Source organism: Lampris incognitus, chromosome 12, assembly GCF_029633865.1.
Source record: "Lampris incognitus isolate fLamInc1 chromosome 12, fLamInc1.hap2, whole genome shotgun sequence".
Classification (NCBI taxonomy): Eukaryota; Metazoa; Chordata; class Actinopteri; order Lampriformes; family Lampridae; genus Lampris; species Lampris incognitus.
In genome coordinates, this window is record NC_079222.1 from 8,955,176 (window position 1) to 8,970,995 (window position 15,820).

The window sequence follows — 15,820 nt, forward strand, 5'->3', positions numbered from 1 at the left end:
TGCAGCCCTCCCCGGATCGGCAGAGGGGGTGGAGCAGCAACTGGGATGGCTTGGAAGAGTGGAGTAATTGGCTGGGTACAATTGGGAAGAAAAAAAAAAAGGGGGGGGGGCAAAAAAAAATAGCGAAACAAGTATCTGTGTGTGTGTGTGTGTGTGTGTGTGTGTGTTGGGGGGGGGGTTACAAACCGTGGCGAGCTGTCCTGTTTGGGGGAACTGAGGTTCTGCTCTATCCGCTGATAATTATGGACCTGAGTGGGGACTGGGATAGGCACAGACTGGCCATAATTACCACTGACGTTACTTGCTGAGATCTCACTGGGCCTGCCAACAAACAAGGACAAGAGCAGAAAGAGTGTGAAAACAAAGACCTAAACTGAAAAAGACGTTTATGTACATGTGTGTGTGAGTGACTGAGAGACAGCAAGAGAGAGTGTGTATGTGTGAGTGACAGCATACAGACTCTAGTGGGCAGAAATAAATACACAAATTATTTTAGAGATAGGAAATGCTGAAAATTACATCAAATTTGTCTTATTCTACATCAGACAAAGGAAACCATGTACCACAGAGTGCCAAGAGGATACAGGTTTACTTTCCAACCAATCACTGCAACATGCGTTTTCACTGATTAGCGCACTTTCAGCCAAAGAAGACAGACTGTGTGAAATTATCTAGTGTAGCGATTGGCTGCAAGGAAAACCTGCACACTCTCGGCATCCCATGGCATATGGTTGCCTATAGCTGTTCTATATGTCCCAGCCAGTTTGGGTTGAATTTTTGGCAATCGCTATTACGTAATAATAGATTTACTAGACCAGTTAATTGCAAAATGCTAGAAATGAAACTGGTTCGGAAGTTTATTTAGTCTAGGAACCAATCACATAGGCTGCTAATCATCTATACGAATGATCAAATACAGGGAATGACCTTGAAATTTCTCTGCCGGGCTGACCGGCAGAGAAATTACCCTTGCTTGGGTCAGAAATGAGTTAAGGGATGGATGTGAACCAACAGTTTGCTGTAATGCCAGGTCTTGCGTTTCAAAGGTGCATGAGCTGCAAAGGGCCCCCTTCCTGAGCGGTGCCATTACCTGATAGGGTTCGGAGAGCCGCTGTAGGATGGTGAGTGCGGCGGGGACTTGGTTTGAGTACACAGACCAGCCGAGTTCAGTAGAGAGCTGGCAAGGAAAAAGAAGAACACACGAGGCCACCACTGAAGTTGAGTGCTTTCTAATTTGATTTTAACTACATTCACCTTTTGCATCAAGTATTCCATTCATATAAATTAAGGGGTTATCTAGATCTGGCACAATGAGTGAATGTAGTTACCTGGTAGAGGGACTGGAATTTGGAACCACTCATCTACATTAATTCATATTCCTTTAGTTGACCAGCAGCCATCTTGGCAGATTTAATACAGGTGAATGAAATCTATAGCGGTGTTTGAATTGTTAGTACATTTTACATATTCAAAATATATTATATTTAAAGTATACTATTAAGTACATAGAATGCAGTTTGCACCACGCACTACTTATGTTACACTTGGTGGATTTACATCCAAGTGAAGTGATCCTTCATAACACCAGAAGAGCTGTCGATTTTGAATTAAAGGAACTTTGTCATTTGCATTTTGTTTCAATTTAGCCTTAGTTATTTACTTATGTTAAAACATTTTTCACGAAATGTTAAAAAAAAATACAACTGAGTTTGCTGACACCAGCTGGGGCTCCACCTGCTTTGATGTTCGCTATATTGCTTGTGATCATGTTCCCCTGGCTGGTTTTTTTCCATGGAAACAATAAAGGTGCGAAGAATTATGGGATGGTTTGGATCATTTGGTAACCAAAAGCTCCATACTTAAAAGCGTGGTCAATGAAGTGTGCATTCACATGCCTGTCGCATACTAAATTTGCATGATAACATTGGGCATACTAAAAGTTGCATACTGTTAGTATGTAGTTTGAACAATTTGGACTTGTAGAGCGACTGATTTTTGTAACTTACCCACTGTTCATTAGGCTGTCCTGCAGCACTTTGCTCTCAGAGATCAGCTCCCCTGCTGCAGAAATAAGGTAATAACAATTATTAAGGATCGACAGTCAAACAAATAGATAAGAAACCAATATCAATCTCCAGCCATGACCACTTCCTCTATAAACATCTTAAAAATATCTGGATAGCTCATCTGTATGATGAAAGTCCAATCACAGTTAATCACTCTGATTAGTAGTAAGGTTGGTGGTGCATAACTACATAGGACATGTACATATGGACAGCTTTTATATAAAATATTAAGGGTCTTACTGGGAAAGTGAGCAGGCACCATGACAAAGTCATCTGTATCACAGGAGGAGGAGTTCTTGCTGCTGCCACCTCCTCCAGATGAGTCCTTGAGTAGGAAACCAGTGGCCTCCTGGGTTGGGGAGGCCAATGGTTTGGCATGCAGATGCTGAACCTCAGCGAGAGACTGCTGCAATATGAGGGAGACGTAGCCAAAGGTGGAGAAAAGGAAGAGAAAGAGGTAGAAAGACAGGAAGACAAAGGGGAAGGGCAGGGGTGGGGGGGATGTAATAGAAAGGGGAAAAGGGATCATAACTTAGATGGCTTCCAACTGCCTACCCTCATGATAAGCTGAACACACACACATCTCATCTATTAATGTAAATACATCAACTCTCAACCAAAAACAATCAAATTAGATCGACTCATTCATTGTTAAACAAACAAACAAACGTACCGGTGGTGAGGCAAGGTGAGAGGTGGAAGAACTGCTACAAGAGCTGGCTGATGCGGAACTGGGAAAGCACGTCATAGTCACGGTAGGAGTTGCTGCAAATACGAAAACATAGACATCAACAGTTGAATTTCACTTGTCATAGCACCATTGTAGTTCCCAAAACAAAGACTTTAGATTCCTCCAAGGAGTCATCCATTATCATCCACTTAGTCTTAAGTTGTAGAATACATTTATGGTAAATGGATTCATCAATGCGACCAACACACCAACTAAAAAAAATGTATGTCAGTTTCAAAGTTATATGGATGTGGAGCTTAAGCCTTTATGCCACTTTGTACTTTATCATTGGTTTCTGTCAATATGCTTTTATTATCAGTATTGATGTTTACTTTTGCTGACGACTTTGCACTTTAAATGTACAGCCCCATGCTGCTTGCGAAAAAGCCTATTTGATACATTTGCATATGAAACCGATTGTTGGTTTCGGTCGTTATGCTACCGTACTGTTTATAAGGGTGGGGGTACCTGCAGTCAGTTGAGACTGAAGAGGTCACTTAGATGAGGATGAAACGTTTCTCTCAATAAACGTTGTATCCAGATAAACTGATTCAACTTTCTTTGATTTCCTTACCTGGGTTATTGAGCATGCATCAAGACTTATCTGAAATATTTCTTCAAGTCATTCAAAATTACCAGACTTAAAGGCATTAACAGAAGCTAAGTGTTGGGCATCACTCACTCTTTTTCATGGATGTGCTGGCCTCCAGGAAAGGATGACAAAAAAAATCATCTAGAAGGAGCAGAGGAAGCAGATATGAGATTAGAGAGAGATGGTAGAATGTAGAACCGCTACTATGTGTAGCACCGATACTCCATTGACACCTAAGCTTCAAATATAAAGGCAATAATCATATCCGTGTGAAGTGAGGTTAGCTCCCCTTGAATTTATTCAATCTCAATGATGAGGGATTAGTTTTTAACTTAAAAAAGAACAACTATGCAGGTGTTGATCCCCCCCCCCCCATTTTTCTCCCCAATTATATCCAGCAAATTACCCCACTCTTCCGAGCCATGCCAGTCACTGCTCCACCCCTTTGCTGATCCGGGGAGGGCTGCAGACTACTACATGTCTACTCTGATACACATGGAGTCGCCAGCCGCTTCTTTTCACCTGACAGTGAGGAGTTCCACCAGGGGGCCATAGCGTGTGGGAGGATCACACTATTCCCCCCAGTTTCCCCTCCCCCCTGAACAGGCAACCTGACCGACCAGAGGAGATGCTAGTGCAGCAACCAGGACACATACACACATCCGGCTTCCCACCTGCAGACACGGCCAATTGTCTCTGTATGGACGCCCGAACAAGCCGGAGGTAACACAGGGATTCAAACTGGCGATCCCCGTGCTGGTAGGCAATGGAATAGACCGCCACACTATCCAGACGCCCATGCAGGTGTTGATTTTTATTATACAATCTTTCAACCAATAACCATTATCACCATTAACCATTTTGGGTTCTAACACATTACTGCCAGATGTTTGCATCATTTCCTGTTGATTACATCTCTGTTGCTATATACATATATATGACAAAAACAACTTGGTTATGTTAACCCAGTGCTAACCCAGAAGTTCGTCATACTGACTCTACAGATGTTAACCCAGAAGTTTGTCATAATGACTCTACAGATGTGGTACTATTTGTTATTCTTTCTACAAATGCAGCATATTGCCTCATCCAAATTTGCTGGCTGGGCCTTGTCATCTGGCTCAAAGCCAAAATGTGCCCAAATAGGCGAAGTAATATTTGGCTTTGGAGTTAGATTTGTCACCATTGTTGATCCGAATAATGTCTAGTGGCTAGCATCAACTCTACGGCCGTTACCACATAAGAGACGTGTATTTGATATAAGCGCCCGCAATTAAAATCTAACGCAAATGGTTTACTTTATGCCTCTTTCTTTTATTCCTGTGTATTTTGTGCATACAGTGCATTCAGAAAGTATTCACACCCCTTCACTTTGCTCACATTTTGTTATGTTACAGCCTTATTCCAAAATGGATTAAATTCCTTTTTTTTCTCATAAATCTACACACAATACCCCATAATGACAAAGCGAAAAAGGTTTTGTAGAAATTTTTTGCAAATTTATTAAAAATAAAAAACTGATATATTGCATGTACATAAGTATTCACACCCTTTACTCAGTACTTGGTTGAGGCACCCTTGGCAGCGATTACAGCCTCAAGTCTTCTTGGGTACGAAGCTACAAGCTTGGCACACCTATACTTGGGGTATTTCTCCTATTCTTCTCTGCAGATCCTCTCGAGCTCTAAGGTTAGATGGGGAGCGTCGCTGCACAGCTATTTTCAGGTCTTTCCAGAGATGTTCAATGGGGTTCAAGTCTGGGCTCTGGCTGGGTCAAAACTTCTGTGGGCCCCGCATGGGCTAACCCACAGAGGGCCCATGTGGGATTAGTGTGGGCAAGCCCCTCATGGGCAAAACTACTGTGGGCCCCGCATGGGCTAACCACATACGGCCCACATAGGTGCCACATAGGGCCCCGCATGGGCTGACCCATGGGCTGACCCACAGAGGGCCCATGTGGGCTTACTGTGGGCAAGCCCCTCATGGGCAAAACTACTGTGGGCCCCGCATGGGCTAACCCACAGAGGGCCCACATAGGGCAAAACTACTGTGGGCCCCGCATGGGCTGACCCACAGAGGGCCCATGTGGGATTAGTGTGGGCAAGCCCCTCATGGGCAAAACTACTAAAACTGCTGTGGGCCCACTGAGCTCAATTTTGAGTGTCATAGCAAAGGGTGTGAATACATGCAATATTTCAGTTTTTTATTTTTAATAAATTTGCAAAAATTTCTACAAAACCTTTTTCACTTCGTCATTATGGGGTATTGTGTGTAGATTGATGAAAAAAAAAAGGAATTTAATCCATTTTGGAATAAGGCTGTAACATAACAAAATGTGGGGAAAGTGAAGGGGTGTGAATAACTTCCGGATGCACTATATATTCAACTGAATGTTATCTGTAGATACCACAAGTACTCAAGCCTGGAAATAATTAATAATAACTGGACACACTCAAAAGAAATCCCCCATATACCCCGTGGTAGGCATCACATGACCGCAGTATTGCGGTCATGCAGTTATCATCACAGCCCTGGTCTGAATATTCACTAACCAAAGTCCAGGCGGTCCTTGTGGTTTCGCTGCAGCAGACTCATGAGCAGGTGTCTCAGATGGCACGAAGTTTCTCTGGGGATGCTGGAGGCAAACACACAAATATTATTCTCTTTGTGTTACTTTTGCTTATTGTCTTACTTTTACTTCTGTTCATTGCTTTTGCTGAAGGATGCAGACTTAGGTCATTCGTTTGGAGTTAATGGGCAAAATCATTGAGATGGAATTCGTTATTTTTTTTCCACTATGAAAGAAATACAGGCTACAATGTTCCAAATATGCAGTAAATAAAGCAAAAAATTGTTTTATTTATCTTTTATTATTTATCTTTTACGCTTTATTAGTATTTATTTATTCATTATTTTTATTTTTTATTATTTATTTATTTATTTTATTATTTGTTATGATTTATTAATTGTTTATCTTTTATTCATGACATACTGCTCATGGCATTTGGTATCAGATTTTTGTCTTGGGTAAAATCAACAATATCAATACTCCATTTTAGCCTGGTATCGGATATTGGCCCAATATCTGATACCAGTATCAGTGTGTCACTAACATAACATTGAATGAAAATCAAGTTCTCCGAAAATGTAGTGTTGTTGAACTAAAAATAAAATTGGATTTTTTTTAGATATAAAAAAAATTGAGATTTCTCACAAATTCAAACGCTGTAATAAAGTGAAATTGAAAGACATAGATAATGCAGTGAAAGAGGATCTTTATATGGACATACTGTCTCTGACATTGTTTTTAGCTAAAGCCACTTTTCAACTGCCTTCACAACAAGCTCTGCAGAAGTTGCATGATTATGGAAGCCCTCCTGGAGGCAGATTTACAAGCTTAATTTTTTGGCGAATGACCTATATATCAGATTCTGGGATCATTCCGGTTGGAAAAAGTGACGTTAGAGGAATCTCTGACTTTCCACAGCATAATTTACTTCACAGATCATTTTTTTACTTTCACCATCCCATCCTCGAGGAATTATATTCCATGGGATCTTAAATAATAAAGTATATCTTCTATCTCTTAATATCATATCAAACAGCAGCTCAGGGAAAGACGACTATTTTTTAAAAGAGTTGATTACAGAAACAAAAAAAACAATTGTCCTGTTTTTATGGGGTTAACACTCACTTTGGGCTGAGATTCTTATTTTTCTCATAGAATTGGCGGAGGTCCTGTGGACTGCTGGCCTGTGTGTGAAACACAGAAAAAAAAATTAGCATTTTGCATGTATATGTTGAATGTGTGTGCATGTGTTACTTGTGCATTAATTTTATTTATTACAGTCTGTCTTTGGAGGTCTACACTATAAACGATGTCTGTAGATTTTACAGTGATAAACTGTCACACCATGACAACAGTAAAAGACTGTAAACTCTAAATAGGTCAAATACAGGTTCTGTCTCAGTGAGACACTGTGTGTGCGTGTGTGTGTGTGTGTGTGTGTGTGTGTGTGTGTGTGTGTGTGTGTGTGTGTGTGTGTGTGTGTGTATATATATATATACACTACCGTTCAAAAGTTTGGGATCACCCAAACAATTTCGTGTTTTCCATGAAAAGCGACACTTATTCACCACCATATGTTGTGAAATGAATAGAAAATAGAGTCAAGACATTGACAAGGTTAGAAATGATGATTTGTATTTGAAATAAGATTTTTTTTACATCAAACTTTGCTTTCGTCAAAGAATCCTCCATTTGCAGCAATTACAGCATTGCAGACCTTTGGCATTCTAGCTGTTAATTTGTTGAGGTAATCTGGAGAAATTGCACCCCACGCTTCCAGAAGCAGCTCCCACAAGTTGGATTGGTTGGATGGGCACTTCTTTGAGCAGATTGAGTTTCTGGAGCATCACATTTGTGGGGTCAATTAAACGCTCAAAATGGCCAGAAAAAGAGAACTTTCATCTGAAACTCGACAGTCTATTCTTGTTCTTAGAAATGAAGGCTATTCCATGCGAGAAATTGCTAAGAAATTGAAGATTTCCTACACCGGTGTGTACTACTCCCTTCAGAGGACAGCACAAACAGGCTCTAACAGGTACTATTTAATGAAGATGCCAGTTGGGGACCTGTGAGGCGTCTGTTTCTCAAACTAGAGACTCTAATGTACTTATCTTCTTGCTCAGTTGTGCAACGCGGCCTCCCACTTCTTTTTCTACTCTGGTTAGAGCCTGTTTGTGCTGTCCTCTGAAGGGAGTAGTACACACCGGTGTAGGAAATCTTCAATTTCTTAGCAATTTCTCGCATGGAATAGCCTTCATTTCTAAGAACAAGAATAGACTGTTGAGTTTCAGATGAAAGTTCTCTTTTTCTGGCCATTTTGAGCGTTTAATTGACCCCACAAATGTGATGCTCCAGAAACTCAATCTGCTCAAAGAAGTGCCCATCCAACCAATCCAACTTGTGGGAGCTGCTTCTGGAAGCGTGGGGTGCAATTTCTCCAGATTACCTCAACAAATTAACAGCTAGAATGCCAAAGGTCTGCAATGCTGTAATTGCTGCAAATGGAGGATTCTTTGACGAAAGCAAAGTTTGATGTAAAAAAAATCTTATTTCAAATACAAATCATTATTTCTAACCTTGTCAATGTCTTGACTCTATTTTCTATTCATTTCACAACATATGGTGGTGAATAAGTGTGACTTTTCATGGAAAACACAAAATTGTTTGGGTGATCCCAAACTTTTGAACGGTAGTGTATATATATATATATATATATATATCAGCCAAAACAATAATTTATAATTTTTACATCTCTTTTCTGGAAAAATATACTTTACTCCACCGTTAAATACCCTTACATTGTTTTTATAACGGAAATATACCATAATATAAACAACAGCCAACACTTTAATTTTTGCATTATTTTTTGTTAAAAATACATTATGTCATCGTTAAATGTACGGAGTGCTGATAACGGCACTAACCAGTCAATTAAAGGGGTCGGACTCTTTAGCTGACTGGTTAGCGCAGTTGCCAGTTGTGCAGGCTATCCGGGATCGATTCCTGGCTGTGGCGATGGATTCCCGGATGCCCCCTGAATTCGCTACATTGGTGTCAGAAGTGGGATGGTGAGATCATGAGGCCATCGGAAGCGCGTGCACCCAGAGGCATGAGGGAGCTGACACGGTGAAGCCCCGAAGGAGGGGGGGATGGGTAGTGTAACCACCATGGATGAGTAGACTTGCTAGCTCTTGGCTAACACGTCGGACCCTTTAGATGACTGGTTAGCACAGTCAGCCGTGGTGTGGGCTAACCGGGTTTGATTCCTGGCTGCGGCAGATTCCCCGCTGCCTCGTGAATTCGCTACATTAATAATATAGTATAGTATAATAATATAGTATAGTAATAGTAGAAAAAGTTCTACCGTATTTTTTTACAGTTAAGTTCTGGCAACCACAGCTGCCAGTTTTTTACCGTAAAAACTACAATCCTTTTACCGTAATAGTAGTAAAAGTTCTACTGTAGTTATTACGGTAAAGTTCTGGCAACCACAGTTGCCAGTTTTTTACTGTAAAAAAGGTTGTTTTTTTACAGTGTATGACTGTGACGTCGTAATTTATGCTATGCTAGCATGTGACATTTGATGTACAACTACATCCAAAGCACCGTCTAATACTATGTGCAGACACAATTGAATAATCTGTGGGCCTGGTGGCATTTAAATTGTAAACGCTGGTCATGACAGACCCATGCTCTGGTATACAGAGAACGGGGCCATGAACCATGGCACTGTTGCCAACATGCTCTACATTGCTCCAGGACCACATGTTTTGGCACAGGAGTCACTGAGGCAATGAGAAAACACAGTCAGCTGGGCTCAAAAATCCTGTTCAGTCAGTTTAAAATGCGTGATTCTCATGAACTTGTGTTTTACATAGCTTAAGTGAAGTCAGCCAAGGTAAATAACCAGGGTTTGAACTCTTGCCGTCACATGAATTGGAGACATGAAACAAGCCTGTTTGGTTATATCTGAGAGGCAGACGAGACTGTAGGAGGTCACTGCTCTGCTTGGTTGAAAACATGACAGCTCCATCCATCAGAATGTATTTCATGAAAAAACAAACAAACAAACAAACAAACAAACAAACAAACAAACAAACAAACACCCGTGCAAGTCAGAAAAGATAAATGTTGAAACAAACAGGATGTTCGCAGCAGCCAATCCGATTCCTCTGCAGTCGTTGAGGGGAGATAATGCTACGACACAGAACATGCTGATACCATGATTAGCATAATCATAAGGCAGAACCTTTATATGACTATTTCGTAACAGTGAGGCTTTTAAATGACCCCTTTAGGGGCTTTTCATTGTAGTGTTATTTTGGGGTTTGGGAAATGTAATTGCAAATTGGAAATCTGACAAATTAGAAGAGAGTAGGCAACCTGATAAAAGTGTCTAATAAGATCAATAGGGTGACTCAGAGCTGGCTATTGGAAACAGCGAAAGTGGGGTTCATCAGAAAGGCAACGGAAACAGTGGATCACTTTGATTACTCCCTGCATAAGCAGATAAGCCCCTCTGAATGTCACATTAGGGTTCACAGAAAATAAATACTTCCACAGTACAGCATTCAGACAGCGTTATCAAAACAGTGACTAGCGACTGCAAGATAGCAACCGCGGAAAGCCCACCATAACCGAATGACTGTTTATCTGTGTATCTCTCTGCAGGTTGCAATAGCCTTGAGGTTAAAGAAGCTAATTTGTAGGAATCCTTGTCACTAGAAGTGTGAAATGCATGTTCAGATGACCTCAAACCACCAGTATAAATGACACACACCTGAAAAGGTGCCTTCCCAGTTAGACACTGGAACACTATGGTTCCTATACTCCACAGGTCAGCTTTGGCATCGTAGTTCTGCGACATGATGACTTCAGGGGCCTAGACAAGGAAAACAAAAAGGAGGACAAACATATTATCAGCTAACATACCTTCCCAAGGTCCCAGGTGCTTGACAGGTAGTTTTTTAAAGGCCTGATTTCTGCTGATTATCACTCATGCACTGAGGGGTGTGCCATAGTCAGTGGATCTGTTTCAATAGCTATGTTTCCAATTCAGTAGTCAAGCCAATTTTAAGTACAATTTTCTAAAGTTGCAAAAAAATGTAAAAAAAAAAATTATTTGCATTTCAATCAGATCTTTTTATGCAAACAAAACCCTGAATATAGTTTTACGTGTCCAATGTTATACAGTTCCAGTCAAAAGTTTGAGCACATGTGAATAAATAACCATTATCCAAGCCCCTTATCCTAACTGGGGTCGCAGGATGCTGGAGCCTATCTCAGCAGGCATTGGGCAGCAGGTGGGGAGACAAAATGTACAGGCTGCTAGTCCATCACAAGGCCAACACACACACACACACACACACACACACACACACACACACACACACACACACACACACACACACACACACACACACACACACACACACACACACACACACACACTTAGGGACAATTTAGTATGGCCGATTCACCTGACCTGTATGTCTTTGGACTGTGGGAGGAAACCAGAGCACCCGGAAGAAACCAACGCAGACACGGGGGGAATATGCAAACGCCACACAGAGGACAACCCAGGACGACCCCCAAGGTTGAAAACCCCGGGGCTCGAACCCAGGACCTTCTTGCTGTGAGGCAACCGCACTAACCCCTGCGCCACCGTGTGATTAAATATGTTTTTCAAAATCTTGAATTCATTGCCTATTTCTGAATTTCTTCCAAAAACAATCCCAAATACTAGAAATATACACTCTGAAATGCCCCCCATCCTAACAAGTTGTTTCATTTAGTACTTTAGTGAAATTCAGCAAAATTAAGAAAAACCCTACAATGAGAAAGTATGTCCAGACTATAACATCTGCAAAACAGATGAAGTAACAGCTGATCCTGCGATTAAACTTGCATTTCATTTTTTATAATTCGGCACATGCATTTTCATTGCCCACTTAGAACATGAATTCTTTATGCACAAAAGCAAAAGCCACCTCAAGCAAGTGTATAATCTATTTTGTGATATTTAGGGCTTTTTTTTTTCTTTCCAAAATTTGGTGTTGCAGTTCAGCCTTTTCCCCATTCAAAATGTCACATTTTGCATAAACTGGCTTGATGGAAACCCTGCTACTTATAAAATATCAACTCCTTTAGATAACAGCTTATTTCAGTGATGTGATAGTGGTGTACTTCTTTGTTTTATCATTGAGTCTGAATGTGTTCATGGCCCGTAGTGTCTTCACCCTCGTTCTACTTTTAATGGACGATATCAATCATCACGTCAATAAATACACTAAAAAATGACCAACACTGGAGTTGATCATTATAAAAAGATATTGACAGCAAAATGCAGGTGAATCTGAGCCATTTGGCTCTAATTTTGTTTTTTAAAGTTAAGAGGAGCTGGGGTGTCCGCACGGTCCGAAATTAACTTCTTGGTTTACCGGCCAAGGGGACTGGTAGATGAAAAAAATCTACCGGCCAAGCATATTTTTTACCGACCAAAATAATTAGTAGCCTTTTTTGTGTCATATTTACATTTTCAGTACATATCAATGACAGAATAAGGTATTGTGTGGAATAAAAGCTTTCAAAAATATGACAAGAGCAGATCTGAAGCGAAAATATTTTTATATAAAATTAGTCAATGGTTAAAAAATAAAATGTTACAAGTATGATTTCATGTTTTATTTGCAGTATTATTAGAACTACTCGAGTGCTCCACATGCCCATCCCTAGTCCCAGACTACTTCTCACTCTACAGCAGCCACTCTCTTTGCACCGTCCATGCAGTCTGGCCTCCTGCTCCTGACAGAGTCTTGGTGCCACAGATCAACAGCACTGGTTGGGTCATACTCCCTGATCTCGGGAGATGACAGCTGTACCATCAGTAGATCCGAGAGTGTGTCTGAGTTGAGGTTGGACCGCCAATCAGTTTTAACCTGTTTCGTGGTGTTGAGGCTAGCACACAGCTAACGTTAGTGCAAACTAGGTGTCATATACTAGTGCTAGCTGGCTAACGTTAGCTACAACCAGCACTTTGTTTACGCTGTATAAGGATATTTTGCGATGACAACTAAATTCCCTTACTCGCACATCCATTCGAAGTCGGAGAGTGGTCTCACCTTCTTGCCAATGGCATGCACAGTCCTAAACATGTTCTGCATTTTCATGCTGGTCTGCTCAGACATGGCTATTAGCGCCTTTACGGAGGATGTTGTGAAGAGAGGCTCCGATTGAGCCTGAGAGCGAGAGGCATTCTTACAGGTAATGAGACATCTGGAGGTCTCATGTTCCTTCATTATCGTGTTACCGATGACAAATGAATTGTTACGGTTTTTGGGATACTGGCGACAGACGAAGCAACTCATTATCACCGTCTGTGCTTTATATTCCGGCAAGCCTCTCGCAGCTCCTTTATCATCATACCTCCACTTTTCACTAAACTTTCTTTTTTTCGGTATGGTGGTGATGGTGGTTTCTTCCTCCTCTTCGGGGCACGGTTGTCTTTTTGATGGTGGTTTTGCACCTTCTAAGTATCACCACATAACTGGTGTTGCTCGCTAACGTTAGTTAAAAGAATAGAGTAGGCTAGCACCGAGTTTGACGGGCGCTGCTGTCGTTGTTCCTCTCGAGTGTGTGCGTAATGTTACCCGCCAGTAGCGTCTAGCAACATTCTAATGCACTTTGATTGGTTAGTTTCTGTTATTGTTGTTGCTATGTTATTGTTCTAATGCACTTTGGTTGTTTAATTTCTGTTATTGCTGTTGCTATGTTATTGCTGTTGCTAAGGAGCGAGAGAGGGGGAGAGCGACAGAGCTGGGGGGGGGGGGTTAAGTGGTCTGATTTCACGTTTTTTGTTACTCGCCATGTGGCGAGTAGGCTTCTGAGATTTACTCTCGAATCAGAAAATCTACTCGCATTTGGCGGGTGGCAAGTGTTAATTTCGGACCCTGGGCGTTCGGGTAGCATAGCAGTCCATTCCGTTGCCTACCAACACGGGGATCGCCGCTTCGAATCCCCGTGTTACCTCCGGCTTGGTCGGGCTTCCCTACAGTCACAATTGGCCGTGTCTGCGGGTGGGAAGCCGAATGTGGGTATTTGTCCTGGTCGCTGCACTAGCGCCTCCTCTGGTCGGTCGGGGTGCCTGTTCGGAGGGGGGAGGGGGAACAAAGGGAATAGCCTGATCCTCCCACACACTACGTCCTCCTGGTGAAACTCCTCACTGTCAGGTGAAAAGAAGCAGCTGGCGACTCCACATGTATCGGAGGAGGCATGTGGTAGTACGCAGCCCTCCCCGGATCGGCAGAGGGGGTGGAGCAGTGACCGGGACGGCTCCAAAGAATGGGGAAGAAAGAAAGGGGAAAAATCCAATAATAAAAAGTTAAAGAGGAGCTGTATGTACTCACCATGTACATGGGAGACCCACAGAGAGTGGCCGCCATCATGTTGTTCTGGAGATACCTAGCAAAGCCAAAGTCAGCTAGGAGAAGAAACAGGAAGAGGAGTGCGGGGGGGGGGGGGCAAGAGAGAGAGATGTAAAGGTGAGTTAATATTTTGGTTGTGTGTTGTTCTGGGATAAAACGATGGGGATGATGTCGAAGTGGCACAGGAGCTGGCACAGCCTCACGTCTCTGATCACCAACATTTGTGTCTATGAAAGCATTTAAACCTGCCGTCCCTGTTTAACAACTTTGATACAACACTCGGAAATACAAATGTCCTGTTTAAACGGTCTTGTTTAAACGGAACAATAGTGCTTTAAGCATGTGAATGAAAAGGAGAAAGCAAGAACAGCTGGCCAGATGCTCCACGGTGACTGAAATGGGTTTTTTTATGGTAACCATTTTCATCATGGGGAACTATCAGCACATAACAGTTACACCGTGTCTTTGGCAAGTTTTGCTAAATCTTCCTGCTGTGTGAAGAGCTACATAATCATAACCTTATTTTCAAATGAATATATATTGAAACAAACACATCACCAACACACACCAAATTTGCCAGTGGATTTTCTTTGTTTATTTCGTGATGCTGGCGATGACTAACTGTGCTCCCGCAGTATTGTGCAAGGTGTGTTCTTGTGTGGGTGTCGATCACTTGCATGACAGTGTGGGTTTTCCCAAAAGTGCCAGTACAGCATTTTTATTTTGCCTGTATGTCTATTAGCTTATGTGTGTGTGTGTGTGTGTGTGTGTGTGTGTGTGTGTGTGTGTGTGTGTGTGTAAGTGATCTTGTGGCTAAGCAGGTTTCGGTAGCACTGTGAGGATTATGGCATTCTGCTGTGATTTTGACAGACACATGCCTCCAACTTCGGTTCAACATGACAATCAACCCTCCCTACAGGTTAAAATGATAAACTGAAGGATTAGTACCGTTTCTGCAAAGCTGAACAGCATCCGGTCCTCATCTGATTTTAGTTCTGACTTCTTTTTTCTTTTTTTTGGACCCCCCCCCCCTTTTCTCCCCAATTGTACCCGGCCAATTACCCCACTCTTCCAAGCCGTCCCGGTCGCTGCTCCACCCCCTCTGCCGATCCGGGGAGGGCTGCAGACTGCCACATGACTCCTCCGATACACGTGGAGTCACCAGCCGCTTCTTTTCACCTGACAGTGAGGAGTTTCACCAGGGGGATGCGGCCCATGGGAGGATCCAGTTCCCCCTCCCCACCGAACAGGCGCCCCGACCGACTAGAGGAGGCGCTAGTGTGGCGACCAGTACACATACCCACATCCGGCTTCCCATCCGCAGATACGGCCAATTGTGTCTGTAGGGATGCCTAACCAAGCCAGAGGTAACACGGGGATTCGAACTGGCGATCCCTGTGTTGGTAGGCAACGAAATAGACCGTCATGCCACCCAGACGT

At 42.3% G+C, this 15,820-nt stretch overlaps 1 protein-coding gene across 2 annotated transcripts in view; it reads right to left on the reverse strand.

Annotated features, from left to right (window-relative positions):
- Nucleotides 1–15,820, reverse strand: part of ulk1b (unc-51 like autophagy activating kinase 1) — a 69,256-nt gene that overhangs the window by 28,294 nt on the left and 25,142 nt on the right. Inside the window, exons 7-16 of one of the 2 annotated variants that reach the window (XM_056290622.1) lie at nucleotides 14,363–14,436; nucleotides 10,738–10,839; nucleotides 7,083–7,141; nucleotides 5,941–6,023; nucleotides 3,479–3,529; nucleotides 2,740–2,831; nucleotides 2,307–2,472; nucleotides 2,007–2,061; nucleotides 1,091–1,177; nucleotides 187–321 (exon numbers count right to left, since the gene is read on the reverse strand). In XM_056290622.1, coding sequence (XP_056146597.1) covers nucleotides 187–321; nucleotides 1,091–1,177; nucleotides 2,007–2,061; nucleotides 2,307–2,472; nucleotides 2,740–2,831; nucleotides 3,479–3,529; nucleotides 5,941–6,023; nucleotides 7,083–7,141; nucleotides 10,738–10,839; nucleotides 14,363–14,436 — 904 coding nt within the window. The remainder of the gene's footprint in view (nucleotides 1–186; nucleotides 322–1,090; nucleotides 1,178–2,006; nucleotides 2,062–2,306; nucleotides 2,473–2,739; nucleotides 2,832–3,478; nucleotides 3,530–5,940; nucleotides 6,024–7,082; nucleotides 7,142–10,737; nucleotides 10,840–14,362; nucleotides 14,437–15,820) is intronic. The other variant, XM_056290623.1, reaches the window with a different exon arrangement.